The sequence below is a fragment of a genome, unplaced genomic scaffold, assembly GCF_019419815.1.
Source record: "Pyrus x bretschneideri cultivar Hongxiangsu unplaced genomic scaffold, Pyrus_bretschneideri_v1 Contig13, whole genome shotgun sequence".
Taxonomy (NCBI): Eukaryota; Viridiplantae; Streptophyta; class Magnoliopsida; order Rosales; family Rosaceae; genus Pyrus; species Pyrus x bretschneideri.
In genome coordinates, this window is record NW_025999424.1 from 8,570,009 (window position 1) to 8,588,568 (window position 18,560).

General features: G+C 37.1%; 1 protein-coding gene and 1 pseudogene across 2 annotated transcripts; both read left to right on the forward strand.

Moving 5' to 3' along the window:
• Positions 1 to 2,274: 2,274 nt before the first annotated feature.
• On the forward strand, positions 2,275 to 6,268 carry LOC125474739 (vacuolar cation/proton exchanger 3-like). Of its 2 annotated transcripts, none has more exons than XM_048578714.1 (13): positions 2,275 to 2,428; positions 2,560 to 2,714; positions 2,794 to 3,054; positions 3,147 to 3,214; positions 3,460 to 3,488; positions 3,768 to 3,964; positions 4,075 to 4,287; positions 4,442 to 4,576; positions 4,698 to 4,814; positions 4,891 to 4,944; positions 5,105 to 5,221; positions 5,363 to 5,459; positions 5,643 to 6,268. In XM_048578714.1, the coding sequence occupies exons 2-13, from the start codon at positions 2,625 to 2,627 to the stop codon at positions 5,669 to 5,671; spliced, it is 1,407 nt and encodes a 468-aa protein (XP_048434671.1). In that variant the 5' UTR covers positions 2,275 to 2,428; positions 2,560 to 2,624; the 3' UTR covers positions 5,672 to 6,268. The 2 variants fall into 2 exon arrangements, with proteins under 2 accessions (XP_048434671.1, XP_048434672.1); XM_048578715.1 differs by having other exon boundaries at positions 2,809 to 3,054.
• A 900-nt stretch (positions 6,269 to 7,168) lies between these two features.
• On the forward strand, positions 7,169 to 18,426 carry LOC125474773 (annotated as a pseudogene).
• The last annotated feature ends 134 nt before the right edge of the window (positions 18,427 to 18,560 follow it).

The window sequence follows — 18,560 nt, forward strand, 5'->3', positions numbered from 1 at the left end:
CTCTTTTTCTTACGTTTAGGAGTATTTTTCCAACTGGGTATTTGCTACCTAATGAGGTTTTGACAAGGCACCCACCTTGAGTTGATCATATCCTTGATGACGTCCCTCTTCTCTCTCCTTTCGTTAATATCCACTCATTTTACATATTAATGTAGTCTACATACATCCCCCACCCACTCTTTCCCTCACTCTCACTTTCCCTCTTCTCTCTTTCTTTCATTAATATTCACTCATTTTACAACATTAATACAGTCAACATACATCCTTTATCCATTCTCTCTCGGTACACTCTCATACTCTCACTTACCCTCTTCTCTCTCTCTCTCTCACTCATTAATATCCACTCATTTTACAACATTTATATGGTCCACTTACATCCCCACCCACTCTCTTTCTCTTAGTACAATCTCCATGACTCTCACTTTCCCTCTTCACTGGGTGGTGGCGGTGTTGCTCGGTTGGTGGTGTCATGCAAAGAAGAGAATGGAGGCCCTAAGGTGCGCATTGACCACATCTAGGTGAGTTTTTGCCTACGCACACTGGGCAAAGGCGTTTTCACTTATGCCTCGCCTCTAAAGCCGCCTAGGCACACCTCAGACGCGTTTTTAAGACATTGTTGCTTACTCTCCCAAAATCATGCCTTGTGTCTATTTAATTGACCATAGTTTTTTTATGCATTTAATTGAATCTCTTGTAAAAGACAATTTAAACCTTACTATAAAACTTTATAAGAGCCTCTCCAAATGAGATGTCAAAATCAAAACATCAAATTGAAATATGATGGCAAACTTGGTATTTTGACATATTGTTAATATTTTCCTTCCACCTGATATGTCAAAATTTATTGCTTCATTTATGTTTATTTTTTTAACAAAATAATAAAAGTTGGGTTGTTGTTGTTGGTTTAAAGATACTTAAATATGTTAACATTTAAGATAAGACAAGTGGAATGCCTTTGGAAATAATAAAAACCATATTTGAAGGCAACGCCAATTTTGACATTTCTTTGTCTATGTCAGCTTAGTTTTATTTTTCATGTCAACTTTGACATCTCGATAGGAGTAAATGGTACGCCATTTGTCACTGTATTATGTCGATGTGACATTTTTGACATCTCCTTTAAAAATGGTTTAAGAGTTTTTTTATCGAACTAATATGATTAAGATCCAACAACTAAAAATCCCGATGTATCAGTTCAAATCTTCAATTCGAATTTTCAATTTGTAACCTACGTTTTTTGCTCTGGAGTTGGAGCTTGCATTTTAGCCATAGTACTAGCTGGTGACAATGGATGGTCAATTAGTAAGTACATAAACTTTTCTTGAAAAATGAAAAGCTAAAATTGTTGTTAATAGTATTACAGTTTAGTAGTATATCTCCATATTTGTGAGTTAAATGTATGTGTTCGACTCTTAAGAATAACAAGTTGATCAATACAAAACATTATGGTTGCTTAATTATGTGGCTCTGCCAGAAATTTTTAGCTGTTAATGTAAGATATCGTGTATATTGATAGAAAATATAAAATAAAACTGTTTAATATGGCATTTTGAGAGTGGCGAGATTGGTCCATGTCAACGGTGCAACATTTTTTCTGCTATGAAAACGGAATAAATTAAAGTGATCGAATTGAAAGAAAAACAAAAGAAAGGAAGAAAGAAACCATTGCATTTGCATGTCTGAAAATAGGAAAAGAGAGACACTGATATTTGCCGGGGAGAAAACGGCGGGTTTCCCTCGGATGGCTGTGGATCACATTTCGCGTATCAATATCTGTCACAGCTGTTTAATTTCCACTTTTATCAAAACCATCAATTTGCAAATTTGCACTTAATAGCTACCTCCTTTGTTTTTATCTTCTGCCTTCCATTCTTTTTGTTTACTTTGGAAGGAATCCCAGAACTTTTCTAGACGAAAATTACATTTTTGTTACATAAGCATGCATGTTCTTTTGGGTCTGATTTTTTAGGCATTGGAGAACCTATATATAAACACGCATATATATATATATATACATATATATATATATATATATTATATATGCAATTCCATTATACCACAAGGTTAGTTCTTTACTTTCCATAATTCGGGTTCTTATTTTGTTTGTTGGGGTTCTTATCCAAAATTTCATTAGGGTTTTGTTAGAAACAGGTAAAGAATACATACATACATATACAAATATATATATATATATATATGTATGTATATTGATGCGTGATATTTTTTTTATTAGGGTTGTTAAATTCATGTTCTTGACAAAAAAAAAAAAAAAATCGTTTAGGATTTATTCTGATTCAAGGGATATTTTAATCTAGAGTAAAGAACGGGGAGGGGTATTCGAAGTTGAATTTGCATGCTGAAGGGGAGCACGCTGCACTAACAAACTTGCTTACGTCCAGGTCTGCAATATGGGCTTTATTAAAAACAGGTAGAGTGTATATGCATAAATGTTATGTGTATTATGTGTGTATGTATAGGCATAAATTTTTTAGATCTCATGTTAATTGATTTCTATCATTCTATGTATGTGTGTTGATTGTGGAGAATGTGATGAAGCAGTGATGCCCGTGTTCGGAGGTGGAATTCTTGTTGATTTCTTGGCATAGAGTTTTTACTTCCACCTCATGGATTCTGATAACCGTTACAACAACAACAGCAACAACAATAGTAGGAACAACGAAGCAGCCACAATAAAAATCAATTCCCATGCCGAGGTCAGTTATAAATTCTTTAGCTGTATATGGTATCAAAGGCATTTTCTTTTGGTAGCAGTGATAATCTTCGGTAACAAAGGTTTCAGCTCCACAGATGGGATCAACACAGCCCAAATCAGTGTTTGAGTTCGAGGATCAGAGCCTAGTTGGGGGTGAGAAACATTCATTGGATGAGGCTCCCCTCAGGGATCTTTGTTCTGGTGGTGCAAATGACTGTTGTCCCCATGTCATGAATAGTGTGGTCGATAGCATCAGGATTGTAGTTTTCTCTGCCAAAATTAATTTGCTCATGCCTTTTGGCCCTTTAGCAATCGTGGTTGATAAATTAACCGGCCATCATGTGAGTTTTCACTATCTTTTTCTGCGTGCGAAGGTCTCGGATCATCACACGATTGTATGCCTAGTTTATTTGATTCTTTCAAAGCATTTCAGGGTTGGGTCTTTCTTTTAAGCTTGTTGGGAATCATACCTTTGGCTGAGCGATTAGGATATGCAACGGAGTAAGATTTCTTGCACTCTCTTTGTATACTCTTTGTTTACAAACAGAAATGTTACAAGTGGAATCCAACAGCCATGTCTGAACAGCTATCCAGTTAACTTGATGTATTAGAAAACAACATTTGTTAGTGTTTTAGCGTATTAGGGTTTAATCTGCGAGCACTTGAGACGGAAGTCCATATCAACTTACCTTGCAATCAATATGCATTATTGAGTTCCTAATACAGCTTGGCTTCTTTTGATGCAGGCAACTGGCTTGCTATACTGGACCAACAGGTAAGCATGTTGTTAATGCAAATATCCGTTTTTTCCATTTCATAAGGCTTGAAGTTTGAGTCACTGATAAATGCCAGATTCCATAAGTCTTCATATAGCTTTTAAGTTTGGTTTGAGCACTAAAATTTCCTTATCCAACCGGTACTTCACCTGCATCACATGTTTCCTTTCACATTTAACCCTAAAATTTGAAAGCGGTTGCACTAACTTGACAATTAGTATCCATTTTGTTGATCCAAAAATGTTATCCATAACTCCAATCATGACTTAATTCTGCAGTTGGAGGCCTTTTAAATGCCACCTTTGGAAACGCAACAGAATTGATAATATCAATTTATGCTCTGAAAAGAGGCATGATTCGTGTTGTTCAACAATCCTTACTAGGCTCAATCCTATCGAACATGTTGCTCGTGCTTGGATGCGCATTCTTTGCTGGTGGACTTGTGCATTCACAGAGGGAGCAAGTGTTCAACAAGGTATATTTCGTCTGTGAAAAAGAGCGCCTTATTTATTTGGTTTTATTTTTTGTATTTGATCTTCCATATCTTTTTCTTGCAACTAAAGTTCAAAGTTTCTATATTCTCAGGCAACTTCAGGAGTGAACTCTGGATTGCTATTGATGGCAGTCATGGGTTTGCTCTTTCCAGCAGTACTGCACTCTACTCGGACAGAGTTGCACTATGGGAAGTCTGAGTTATCTCTTTCAAGATTCACTAGCTGCATTATGCTCGTTGCCTATGCTTCATATCTGTTTTTTCAATTGAGAAGCCAGCAGAATTTATATATTCCAGTTGATCAGGTTGGTACAAGTCTTTGCCAATAAGGACCTCAAACCATGTTACTAATTCTTATGCTTTCACTGTTCAAGTGTGTGATGAATTTGATTAAGTGGAGTTTGTGCACCTTCTCCTATATGTGATCTAATGGTGTATATGAATTTGGTACAAAACCAGTCAGAGAATCACACCGAAGAAAATTCAGATGATGAAGAGGCTCCTGAGATCTCTAAGTGGGAATCCATAATATGGCTATCAATTCTAACCGTGGTGATTTCGGTCCTCTCAGAATATTTAGTTAATGCTATAGAGGTAATACATCTTGTTAGATCATTGTCTTATCCTACTAGAGTTTTCATCCTATTATTTATACCTCCAATTTTAGATGATTTGTTGTGAGGAATGTCTTGTGTTTCTGTATTTTTTTTTCCAGGGTGCATCTGTTGCAATGAGCATCCCAGTAGCGTTTATTAGTGTTATTTTGCTCCCAATTGTTGGGAACGCAGCAGAGCATGCTGGTGCTGTTATGTTCGCCGTGAAAGACAAGCTTGTAAGTGGTTGTCCTATCGGTACAATCACTCATGATTTATCATTCCTTGTTGACTTTGCCTCAATGTTTCGTGCAGGATATAACTTTAGGAGTGGCAATTGGCTCATCAACCCAGATATCTATGTTTGGAGTGAGTACCAAATATCATATGTATTTAGACTGACATTTACTATGATTTGTTTTTTTGGTACATATATGTGGTGTCGTGTTGATTCTGTTCATGCTTTCATATAATTTGTCCGTTCTTCTTTCTTGCTCAACAGTTTTCCGTTTTTCCTGGATTTCTACAGATTCCGTTTTGTGTGGTGGTTGGGTGGTTCATGGGGTGCCCTATGGACTTAGATTTCCAACTGTTTGAGACAGCGACACTTTTCATAACTGTTCTGGTGGTAGCCTTCATGCTGCAGGTTCGTCATTCGAACAAACCATAAATCTTTTCATGGCACAAATGCAATAGAAAGACATGAATTTGTTTCTTTGTATCAGCACTGCAGCGACTACTTATCCTATACATAACGTGTATGAATGGATTGCATTTGAACTTGCAGGAGGGAACATCTAATTACTTCAAAGGACTGATGCTCATTCTTTGCTACATTATCGTCGCTGCGAGCTTCTTTGTACATAGAGATCCTAAAGCGATACGTGAGTCCTCCCCTCAATTTTCTCTCAAGTGACCAGTGGATACTTTATCCGACTTTCCATAGTTTTGAAGGATTGTTTTTTCCGCTTGCATAGTCAATATAATGCATAACAATTGGCCTCCTTTCTTATCAGCAAAAGTCTAGTATTTTCTTACTTGAGACTGCATGCACATTCTCTCTGCAGAGGATAAGCCCCAGAACCCGAAGCAGTAACTGAACCATCGAAGTGAATGATCAAGGACGAATGCTCATAGTTCATGTCATGTACTGAAGAAGCAGAGGTTTTGCCGGCTGGCCTCCCAAAATCATGATGATTACGAGTAACTTTTTTGGTCACGCTGGATAGTTTTGCATGTCGAAATAGTACACCTGATGCCGGAAAATGTGTTGCTAGTTTCCTCACTTTGCCTAGGCAGCCAGTGGATGTATGTATTTCTGTCCCAATGCAGCATTGGAGCAGAGAAGAGAGAACTGGATATTATAGGATTAAATTTTTAATTTGTTGCTCATTGCTAAAAAAAAATAGGACTGGTATGTAAAAGATTCAGCAAATTAACTGTTGAGAATTAAGTTGCATACTAGCTTAAATCTAACCTGCATATGATAATCCTGCAGCTAGACTTGAAGAGGAAGATGAAATCAAAGAAATGACGAAGAACTTACTATTTTTAGTAGTAGCCGTTAGTCTTTAAATTGTAACGGCTAGTTTACTTTCTGTTTTTAGTAAGTTTCACAGCTGGTATTCCTATCCTTTGGAATCGTATTATGTCACTGGATCCATTCCCAAGTGGAAGGATCGTAGCCATCGATGGCTTGAATGACTGGAGATGAGTCCTTGTTCCTTAATTTGTAGGATTTGAGTTTTTGACCAAGTTAGGATTTTATAACCGCTTAATAGCTTCTTCGATTTCAATCAAGAAAGATACTTTTTCTCCTCTCTCTTTCTGCATTCAAATTTTCTACAATATTATCAAATCTGTGTGTTCAAAGTTTCAACCTTGATCTTTGTTATCAACCTAAACCACATGCCTGGTACCATTTCAACATGGTATCAGAGCTCTAGGTCTGATTCCTAAGAAGGGGCGATACTGTGAATTTCTTTCTTGGAAAAAACAAATCCCATAAAGGGTTAAATGTGGTTCGTTTATCATCATCTTCGTGCTGCGTTACTTGAGAATATGGCTAGATCAAGTTCCTCCGGTGGTGACTTACGAACACCACATTTTGATAGTCAAACTATGATTTTTTGGCTATCAAAGTGGAGACCATTCTCCTAACTTACGATTTATGGGATGTGGTTGAAGTTGGCATCCTTGAGCAGCAAATTCCCAAAGAAAAAGGCTTTGAGGAAGAAGAAGAAAGCAAAACTAAACACGTTCCAGTTGAAGCTCCTGCTGTCTCAAAGGAAGATAAAATAAAAAATGACAAGGCTCTTAGCTTCATCCAAGGATCAATTTCAGATGAACTTTTCCAGCGTATCAGGAATGAGAAAACAACAAAGGGAGCCTGGATCATCTTGAGAAGAGAATTCATAGGAGATAAAAAGGTTAGAGCTATGAAATTACAAGCCATTAGAGCTGATTTTGAATATTTAAGAATGAATGACGTTGAAACTTTGGATGATTATTTAGCTCGGTCTTTGAAATAGTGAATAACTTGAAATCACTAGAAGAGGATGTGACCGAGAAAAGAATTGTTCAAAAATTGTTAATGAGTTTGAGCAGGAGATATAAGTCCATTGTTTCTATTATAGAAGAAACTAGAGATCTTGACACAATCAAAATAGAAGAATTGTTAGCCTCAGTTCAGGTCTATGACAACAGAGAAGATTTTCATGATGTAAGAGGCAAGTATGTAGGCATTGAGAGAGCATTTAACAGTCTTAAAGTTGGGGGAAATGGATGCTACAGGAAACTTCAAAGGGTCACAAGGCAAGCCAAACCAAAAATGGGGGCAAAACAAAAAGGGAAAAAATTGGCCTCAAGGAAATAACTAGAACAATGGCAGTGGTAACAATTGGAACAACTCTGGTGGAGGAAATTGGAACAACAAATTTAATTCTTACAACAAGCAACCTAGTGGTAGTCATGGAAATAGGAAACCACTATGCCAAGTATGTGACAAATATCACTTTGGTGTATGCAGATACAAAGGGAAGCCTAAATATGGTAAGTGCAACCGATTTGGTCATTTAACCAAAGATTGTGATAATAGTAAGCAGGTTACAAATTATGCAAAAGAAGAAGATACTATCACAGGAACAATGTTCTATGTTTGTCATGCAACTTCAATTGCACCAAGCAAATCTGCGTGGTTTGTTGACAGTGCTTGCAGCAATCATACGACTTCTCAAGAAGCTCTACTCATCAATCTTGACAAGTCAGTGACCTGCAAAGTGAAAATGGGCACTGGTGATCTTGTTCAAGCCACAGGAAAAGGAACACTTGTTGAAACAAAAAAAAGGAAAAAGATACATAAATGAAGTGTTGCTGGTTCCAGGTATAAATGAAAATTTGTTGAGTGTAGGTCAAATGATGGAACATGGATACTATGTTTTATCTGGAGGAAATGTTGTTATGATATGTGATAATAGCAGTCTTGACAATGTTGTTGCCAAAGTTATCATAAATGGCAATATGTGTTTTCCTTTGTCATTGGAATTAGTAAACTCAATGGCAAGAAGAGCATCAATAGAAGAAGATTCATGGATTTGGTACAAGAGATTGGGACATTTGAACTTTGGAGGCTTAAGGAAGATTGCAGCAAACCAATATGGTGCTTGGACTACCTGAGTTCTCAGAAAAGAAAGAAGTATGTGAAGGATGTATATATGGTAAAAGTCACAGAGAAGAGTAATCCACTTGAGCTTGTGCACACAAATGTGTGTGGTCTAATGCAAAATGAGTCCATAGGTGGAAACAGGTACTTCATCACATTCATTGATGATTATTCAAGAATGTGCTAAGTATATTTTCTTAGAAACAAGGCTAATGTGTCGAATGTTTTCAAAAAGTTCAAAGCATTTGTTGAACTGCAAAGTGTATTCAAATTGAAGATACTAAAGAGTGACAGAGGTGGAGAGTACACATCACATGAATTTCTAAGCTATTGCAATGATATTGGTATGGAGAGGCAGTTGACTATTGTCTACTCTCCTTAGCAAAATGGTGCTGCTGAGAAGAAGAATATAACTATTGGAGAAATGGCAAGATCCATTATAAAGAAGAAGATTCCTGTGAGATTTTAGGCTGAAACAGTTGGCACTGTTATGTACTTGCAGAATAGGTGTTACACTACCAAAGGAAATGACAAAACTTCATTTGAAGCCTTTACAGAAAGAAAACCAGGTATAAAACATAAAACACCTGAGAATATTTGGAAGCATCTACTACAGTCACATTCCCTCAAATCTTAGACAAAAGCTTGATGAGAAAACTAGTAAGGGAGTTTTCATAGGTTATGACAGCTATGAAAAGGGTTACAGGGCCTATAATCTTCAATCTGAAAAGATTGTTCTCTCAAGAAGTGTTTTATTTGATGAGAACAAGTCCTGGAACTGGGAAAATAGGCAGGTTGAATCACCCTACCATTGAATCTTGGAAATGGTAATTTTCAAGTTAGTGAAGCTGCTGGGTCATCTTTTGAAGCTCAGAGTAATGACTCTCTTAGTCTAAATCAATAAACTCTGATGATGATCATGTCTCTATGAGTAACAATGGAAGCTCAAGTTCAAGTTCAACACCAAGCAACACACCTGTGAAGTTGAAAAGCTTGGAATAAATCTATGCTAGGTGTCACTTGCACATAATTGAACCTAAAACCTATCATGAAGTTGTTGAAGATAAAGCATGGCAGGAAGCAATGAATGCTTAGATGTAAACAATTGAGAAAAATGGAACTTGGGAGCTAGTAGAAAGACTTGCAAACAAACATGTTATTGGAGTAAAATGGGTGTTTAAAACCAAGCTAAACTTGGATAGGACTGTCCAGAAACACAAGGCTAGGCTTGTAGTAAAAAGGTATGCACAAAAACCTGGTATAGTGTTTAAGGAAGAGGTCTACACAAAGCAGCCAGAAGGTTTTGAAGTGAAAAATACAAGTCATAAGGTTTACAAACTGAAGAAGGTTTTATATGGCCTAAAATAGGCTCCTAAAGCCTGGTATAGTGAGATTGATACCTACCTCACTAGCTGCAATTTCAAAAGAAGCACTAGTGAAGCCACTCTATATACCAGAATTGATGGAGAAGGGAAAATGATCATTGTCTCTATCTATGTTGATGATATTGTTTATACTGGTAGCAGTGATATGTTGCTCAGTGATTTCAAAAAAGAAATGATGCTGAGATATGAAATGACAGATTTAGAACTCCTTCATCATTTCTTGGGAATGGGAGTACTACAATCTGATAAGGGGGTGTTTATTCATCAAAGCAAATATGAAAGTTTCTTTTTGTGAAATTTGAACTTGAGGATTGTAAGTAAGTTTCAATTTCTCTACCTAATAGAAAAATTGTTGGCAGCCTGTTGTACTTGACAACAACTAGGCCATGCATTATGTTTGCAGCCAGTTTATTATCAAGACTCATGCGTGGTCCCACAAGGAAACACATGGGAAAACAAAGAAGGTCCTTGGATAGATTTAAGGCACTCTCAACTATGGCATTGAATTTGCAAGAGACAAAGAGGCAGTTCTAATTGGATTTTGTGATTCAAATTGGGCTGGAAGTGAAGATGACAGTAGAAGCACATCTGGATATGCATTTAGTTTGAAGTAGAGTATTATTATGGGCCTCAGTGAAACAAAACACTATTGCTTTATCAACTGCAGAAGCTGAGTATATCTCAACAGCAGAAGCAACAACTCAAGCCATTTGGTTGAGGTCTGTTTTAAATGATTTTGGTGAAATGCAAACTGATGCAACTCCACTATTTTGTGACAACATGTCTGCAATATCCATGGTCAAGAATCATGTCTTTCATCAAAGAACAAGGCACATAAATAGGAAGTATCACTTTATAAGGGAAGCATTATAGGAAGGATTAATTGATGTGCAATATTGCAGGAGTGAAGAATAACTTGCAGATCTTTTTACAAAAGCTTTGCCTAAAGACAGGTTCAATTACTTGAGAATGAAACTTGGAGTGAAGCCAGTAAGTAGCTTTGGAGAGACTGTTAAGAATTAAGCTACATACTAACTTAAATCCCACCTGTTAAGAATTAAGCCAGTAAGTAGCTGGAATTGAAAAGGAAGATGAAATTGAAGAAATGAAGAACTTACTATTTTTAGTAGTAGTCGGTAGTCTTTAAATTGTAACGACTAGTTTACTTTCTGTTTTTAGTAAGTTTCATAGCTGGTATTCTTATCCTTAGGAATCATACTATGTCATTGGATCTGTTTTCAAGTGGAAGGATCATAGCCTCCGATGGCCTGAATGGCTAGAGATGAGTCCTTGTTCCTTAATTTGTAGGTTCTGAGTTTCTGACCAAGTTAGGGTTTTATAACCGTGTAATAGCTTCTTTGATTTCAATCAAGAAAGAAACTTTTCTCGTCTTTCTTTCTGCATTCAATTTCTCTGCAATTTTATCAAATCTGTATGTTCAAAGTTTCAACCTTTATTTTTGTTATCAACCTAAAACACATGCCTGGTAACATTTCAACATTAAGGATGTATTATTTTCCCTGATATGGCTGCTATTCCAAAAAAAGAAAAACTTGTACGTAAGTCGAATTTTTTGATTTATTTATTTCAAAATTTTTATTTTTTGTTTCATTTGGATATTCATATCATGTGGATGAGTATAATTGTGAAGGCACGATTTTGTGGCAAATTTCTTCCCTCTTGAACGATATTTAGCCTTACTAGAGTCTAGAATGGATTTCTCATTACACGATTAATTATACTTTTGAGACATTTTTGTATGATATTGTAATTACACCAAAACTAGAGGACATAAATTGTGGTTAACCCTTTGAAGTTTGCATGTTGGATTTAGGGTAATTACACGATTTAGAAAATGAAAATTATATAAGGTTTTGCCTCGAGGGCTTTCATATAAGCCCTTGATGACATCACATTATAGAGAAAAACATTTTAAACTCAGTACTTGTTTTGTAACATCAAAATAATTTCACATTGAAAATCAATTAGTGCGTGGCACATTGATAGATGAGGGTTTTTTTTTTTTTTTTTTTTTTTTTGTTTTTTTGTTTTTTGTTTTTTAATATAACATATAGTTATTACAATGTTTAGTGTAAAACAACAGAAGAAAAAACTGGACTTAATACTGCTCGAACCAAATCAAACCAAATCTTCCAAAATTAGTTGGTTTTGATTTCCCTAGTGATATTTGTTTAAATCAAATCGAACCAAAATTATTTCAATCGATTCAGTTGAAATTTTAAAATATGTCCGAGCCAACTCCTACTCAAACTTAAAAAATACAAAAAATAATAAAATCGACAAACGGAAAGCTCACAAAACATTGAAAAGCCAATGGTTTCGTAACAAGGCTAATTTTCAAACACTATTTTTAGCATCACGTACATTTTTTTCATTTCCAACCATCCGATTAAATAAATCAAAATGAAATTAATAGACTGGATTAAGAGGGGGTGCTTAGGAGTTTAGCCTTATTTATCAATGGCCCCAATTGGTGCGTTTTTAGTAAAAGGACACATTTTTGGGTAACAACATGCCCAATCATAATCACCAACCTTACCGCGGGAATCTAGCCCATCAAGTCACTGCAATCTTTCACTGCTCCAAGTATAAAAACGAGAAGGCATTGAATTTGGATCGCTTCACACCTCACACGTTCCCTCCAAAAAGCGTTGCTGGAATCACTTTAAATTTCACTCAAAAGTTACTATGGTAAGTGTTTCGATCAATTCACTATCACAAACCCTAGAAAATTGGATTGCTTTTCAGATGAAATCATCTTATTAGGTCATAGTTCACTGTGATTGGGGTTTGATTTCGAATTCGTTTTTTGTTCGGGTTGTGGATGATTAGGCGGGTCGAGGAGGAGGAAGGGACGGGTTTTGGATGGAGCACCCACTAAAGAGTCGCGGTGGGCGGTGGGCGTGGGCTGCGGCGTTTGGACTCCAAAAACGGGAAAGCTCCGCCGTCCCGGAACCTCTGGCTTGGTAACCTTTCACATGGAATCATAGGGGACGACCTCATTAATCCCCTTTCTGCAGTTTGGAGAACTAGAAAGCGTGGTATTCCATGCTGATCGGAGTTATGCCTTTATTAATTCCATGCAGTTTGGAGAACTGGCAAGCAATGTTAATGTCTACAACAATTAACAACAAAAAATTTAAGTCCATTTTTAATGGGGCGCACTTCTAAGGCTAAAGCCATGTTCTTTGCTCTCATTCTGCGGTTTTCAGTATGATCATTCCTAGCATTACACATTTGATACTTTCAAAATTAATTCTTTGAAGGTGAAACACATGCAAGGGGATGCAACCCAATCGTGCTTTTCTTTCCATGTGTTTAATGACAAACCTTGTGACTAAACATAATAATTATGGGTTGCTTGCCTATCTAAGAAGGTTGAACAGCCACAGGAAATTCTTTTTCCTTGTATCCTTGCATAAGAGTAGCCGGAAACCATTTACAAGTTGGACACGTTGAGCTTTAACTGCAAAATATGTAAAATGGCAGGGGCATTTATGCCGTGGCTAGCATATCCTAAACCTCCCGTAAGTAATTTATTGCTACTTAATAAAGAAGGGCAAAGCACACCATTTTTTTCCCTTTATCAATTCTTGTCTAACTGGAGGTCACAGTGCACATATTATCAACAATGCTGGGGTTGATAGTTTTCTCACTGCAAATCATAATTGGGTTGGGTTGGGTGCTAAACTACCAATGTTCAAGGTAGTTGTGATTGTTAGCCCATTTACTCAATTGAAATTAACAGGTTTCAGGGGTTACTATGTTTGGTAGGAATAGATCCCACACTAGAGAAAACTTATAGGAATCAATCTGTTTTACTACTCGAGTGTTAGAGCTTTGAGCAAATAGCATTAGACCATGCTGTTAGATCTTTGAGAGAGCAAAGGAATACCTTATGTTATGCTATTTATGGAGACAAATGGACTTTAAATACGCATGTTTGAATTCACCATTTGTTACTTTCTGCGTTATCTGTTTATTTTCCTCTCTTGTTCATAATTTTTTGCAATCTACCTTGCAACCTTGGAAATTTGTAATGACCTTTTCAAAATAGTTGTGACCATAGATATTAAACAATAGTTTTGGCCTATTGAAAAGAGAGATTGAATATGCCTCCTTGTTAAAAAAGAAAGCATACAAAATTGGAGAGCGGTAAGATATTCATCAAAATCATTTAATTGCCTCATCAATAAGTTTATAAAGGAAAAAAAAAAAAGTGATTTGACAGAAATAACAGAATATGGAGTTGTTACTAGGTAAGAATTTAACCTTATCTCCAGATGTTGGAGTCTAATAAAAGGAGACCATTTTAGCATAAAAATTGGTGATGTGAATCATACATCATATATCAACATTTCTATATGCGTTGTATAAGCTCGTTCTGTTCTTACTTTTATGAATCTTTAATCACAGGATAAATCATCAGCACCATCGCATGAAGAAGGTTACTCCCAACGTCGAGATGAACAGCATTCAGCTCCAAGAGGATCACCTTTCTTGCAAAGGGAGTTTCGAGCACGCCAGAATAGTCCTGAGCAATTTTAGCACATCAGTACAGCTGGAGCACGTTTAAATCGCATTGCAGGTTGGAACATCTGAGCACATTACTGAATTCCCCAGATAAAAGCATGTCCTGATAGATGTTTGCCTATATTTACATTCTTTGCCCTGGGAGGCCAGTGCAGTTTAGAGCAGTTTTGTCTTTCCTTCGATTGTTCACTTGTTTAGTCCAGGTAAACAGTGTTATATTCCTGCAGTTGGTTTCACAATCTTGATTCTCACACTCATTGAAAAATCTGTAACAGTTATTGACCAAGTGTTTGTTTACTCTTTGCTAGCATGATTTACTGTGTTTCGAGTCATGAAATGTTATTCACAGCACCCAGATGTAATTTGTTCTAGTTGATTTCTTGTGCTGACTTATCTATTCTGATTTGAATAATTACACACATTTAGCAGTTACCACAGCATGTTTAAATTTTGTAGGATGTGAACCAGCATTGTTTTAAGTGTTTTCTAATGTCTGAGTGCATCTCGTAGTAAGTCGTCCGTCGTCCCTTGGTTTAACTTTTGTGTGTACTTGTCATGTGTGTCTTCTACACGAGACTGTCCGGATAATTTGCACGAATATAGAAGTAAGAAGAATATTTGGAATACAAATTCAGTAGGGATGTCTAAAATAGTATTAGTTTAATCCAAAAAGAAAAAGGGAAATTGAATAACAGCAATACTAATGTTGAATATATTTAGATGCACTGTAGATGGGTTATGAAAGAACACTTAATGCATGAGCTGGTCGAAAAGGATGTTCAGCATACATTGGTCGTTGGAGTAATCTTTATAAGATTGCACCCGTTGGTTACATTTGGCAAGGTGGTAGTAAACTTACATATGAGAAACAGTACGGAATTAATGGTTCAAAGTTAGAATCAACATTTCTATATGCGTTGTATAAGCTCATTCTGTTCTTACTTTTATGAATCTTTAATCACAGGATAAATCATCAGCACCATCGCATGAAGGTGGTTACTCCCAACGTCAAGATGAACAACGTTCAGCTCCATGAGGATCATCTTTCTTGCAAAGAGAGTTTCAGGCACGCCAGGATAGTCCTGAGCAATTTTATCAGGAAAAATCCAATATGAGTGATAAGAATGTAGAGCCTGGTGCGCTGTTTTATGGATAGGTTTTCCTGCTTTATTGAAGGTGGACGAAATGATATTAAGGAAAGCTTTCTCACCATTTGGTGGGATTGAGAAGATCTCTGCATTCCCTGGTTGTAGTTATGCTTTTGTGCTATTTAGGAGTGAAATGTCAGCATGCAGAGCAAAAGAAGCTCTTTAGGGAAGATTATTTGGAAATCCCCAGATACATATTTGCTTTGCAAAGAGTGAAACAGGCTCAGCAAACGGTGGAAGGAATTCAATGAATGTCCCTCCATCCCCACATTTTCAGGTGAATGGTCGCTCAGGATCATCTGAGTATTTTTGGGAGGGCACGAAATTTGGGAGCTTCACAGGGAATCCCAACATCAGATCCCCTCAGTATTTCCCAGATTTTGATGCTGGTGATTCTGATCCCTGTGGTTTTAAGAGGAAAGGGAATTTATGGAGAGGTGAAAGCAATACGTTTGAACAGAGGAGATACGGGGAAATGGGGTCTGAACTACGACTATCAGAAGATATGTATGCTCATTAGGCTAGTCCTAAAAGAGAGAAATATGCTCATTTACATTATTATTCACAGAGATTTCGTCAGACAATTCAACCTTATGAAGAACCATGGGACTTGCCAGAAGATATTCATTACTTTCGTGGGGCCAAGAAAATGAAGACGGAGTCTTTTCTTTCGAACAAAGAGCTTCCAGAGTATCCCCAATCTCACTGCAACCCAGAAAGACATGGATTTTCTAGGTCATACTCTGATATTTCCCAAGCTGACAGTTCCAATAGAAACTTTGAGGGTGGGCCTTTTGGTTACAACCAGTTACCTTATCGACCAATGAATCTACATCTAGCTCTAGGAGAAAGGGGTGACTGCTGGAAAGAATCTTATGAAGATTTTGAGGTAAGCTCGGGTTCTCAGATAGCAAATCCTGTTGATAGGAGAAGGTTCACTCCTGAATCAGATCAGCCTTCTTTCAATGTGTGGAAATGGGAACGGACTATAGCAAAGGGAGGAACTCCTGTCTGTCATGCTCGTTGCTTTCCTGTGGACAAACTCCTTGACATCACTTTGTAGGTAGTAAAATATTTTTCCGTAACTCAAATTTTCTGCTTACTTTCATGATTAATTGAACAGAATCATTGGCTGGGAGAAAAAAAAAAAAAAGTGGAACTAATAAAATCAAGAATCTGAAAAGGCTATATTTACCTTTTGCCTGTTGTATTTTATCTTTAACAGTGGCTGATTACTATAACTTTGTGATTGTTGCCTGTCCGTTAGTAGCACGCCATTTTTATTAAATGCGCAATATGCATTTTTATCAACTTTTTTACTCTTGGCAAATTACTTTGTTGCAGTGTATTTTGTTTTGTCAGAAATGGAAGAGTTCCAATTTATTTTTCATGCATTTGAGAGTTCACAGGACTCTGGCTGCATGATATTTTGGTTCATGTATCAAATATTCAACCATTAGCTGCAAGGGATTTTGTTTTCCGTTGTTTTTTCCCAGTAAGGAAAGGACTATGCTTAGGTGACCCAATTTTATTGAATTTCAGCAACATTGATTGATTAACAGACTACACAATCAAATTGTTTTTGTAATTTTATTGAGTGGACTTTTGTCTAATTCCGCTTGTCAATTCAGTTCCTGATTATACTTTATTGATGTTTTAGTGTGTCTAATTCAGAATTACACAATGTAATCTAGATAGACTAGTTTCCACTGCTCTGAAGACAATATACATATTTTCAAACCTTTTGTAACGCATGATGGTAATCAAAGTTTTGGATCTAAACCATTATTATCACCAATGTTCTGCTGCAGGCCTGAATTTTTGGATTGTACTGCAAGGACTGATCTAGACATGCTTTTGAAGCATTACTATCAAGCAGCAAGTGCTTGGGTTGTGTTATTTGCCCCTCAAAGTGATGCTGATATCGGATACTACAATGAATTTATGCATTATCTTGGGGAAAAGCAGCGAGCAGCCGTTGCGAAGTTAGATGACAAGAATACCTTGTTTCTTGTGCCCCCATCGGACTTCTCAGAGAAAGTGCTGAAGGTACCAGGGAATCTCAGCATCTCCGGTGTTGTTTTGAGAGTAGAGAATCTTAGTTCCAATTTTTGATCCCCTCATCAAGAACCTGAAAGAAAAGATATGAGATTATTGTCATTGCCTCGGGACACATCATATACAAAGCCATTAACACCTTCAGAATCTATTCATTCATTTACATCAGCTCCACCGGTGTCATTTTCAGGTTCAGCTTATGGTGTTGGAAATGATCTGATTCTTACAATGAGAACAGGCATGAGTATCCGCATCATATGGAAAGCCCTGCATCGGGGCCAAACTGGTCTTCGCTCAACACACAGAACTCAACCAACCCAAATGCCCAATAGTGCCGCTGATTCTAATTTTCAGGAGCATAAGATCATGCAAAGGGAAGCACAACAGTTGAGCATTTCAGGTGGAATTTCTCGTATTCGAAACCGCAATTCATCGCAGCAGGAAATCCAATCTTCAGGTTCTTTATCTATGATGTCTGCTGCCCCGCAACCAGAGCAACTTGAACAATTGCCATCATCTCTTATTGGGCAGCAGCAGAGGCAGCCTGGGAGAACTCCAAATCCATCTACTGGAGAAGATTTAAGACGGCGAAACACAATGAATGAGTCTGACAACATTCCAAGGACATCCCAGACATTTGATATGCAGAATAATCAGCTGAATTTGCAACTGTCAACGTCTCATTTTGGTCAAGTCCAACAGTTGCAGCAGCTGCGACAGCATGTATCAACTGTGTCTGCAATGCCTCACGCAGTCCAAACAGCAGTTCAGGGAAACCAACAGCTGCAAAGTACTAGTACAAATGAAGCAATAGAAACAGATCCACAGAAACGCCTGCAAGCAACATTACAGTTGGCTGCAGCTCTTCTTCAACAAATCCAAGGGGAAGGAAGTTTACGAGTACCTGATTATGATCGTGCTGGTCATCATTTTTTGAGAGTGAGTGACAGATAAAATTCGCAATTCAACACCCGCAACGAAGTGCAGTTGCACGAATTTTGCTTTCCCTACGGTTTGATGTATATCCTCCTCTTTTTTCCTAGTTTTAATGGTCATGCTACTCATCAACGTTCTATATTGACTAAATAGAAGAAAGTTACCCGCTAGAATTTGATAGCAACTTTATGCTCCTTTTTCCTTCATATGATAGTTTATATATATTCTTCGGCGCCATCACTC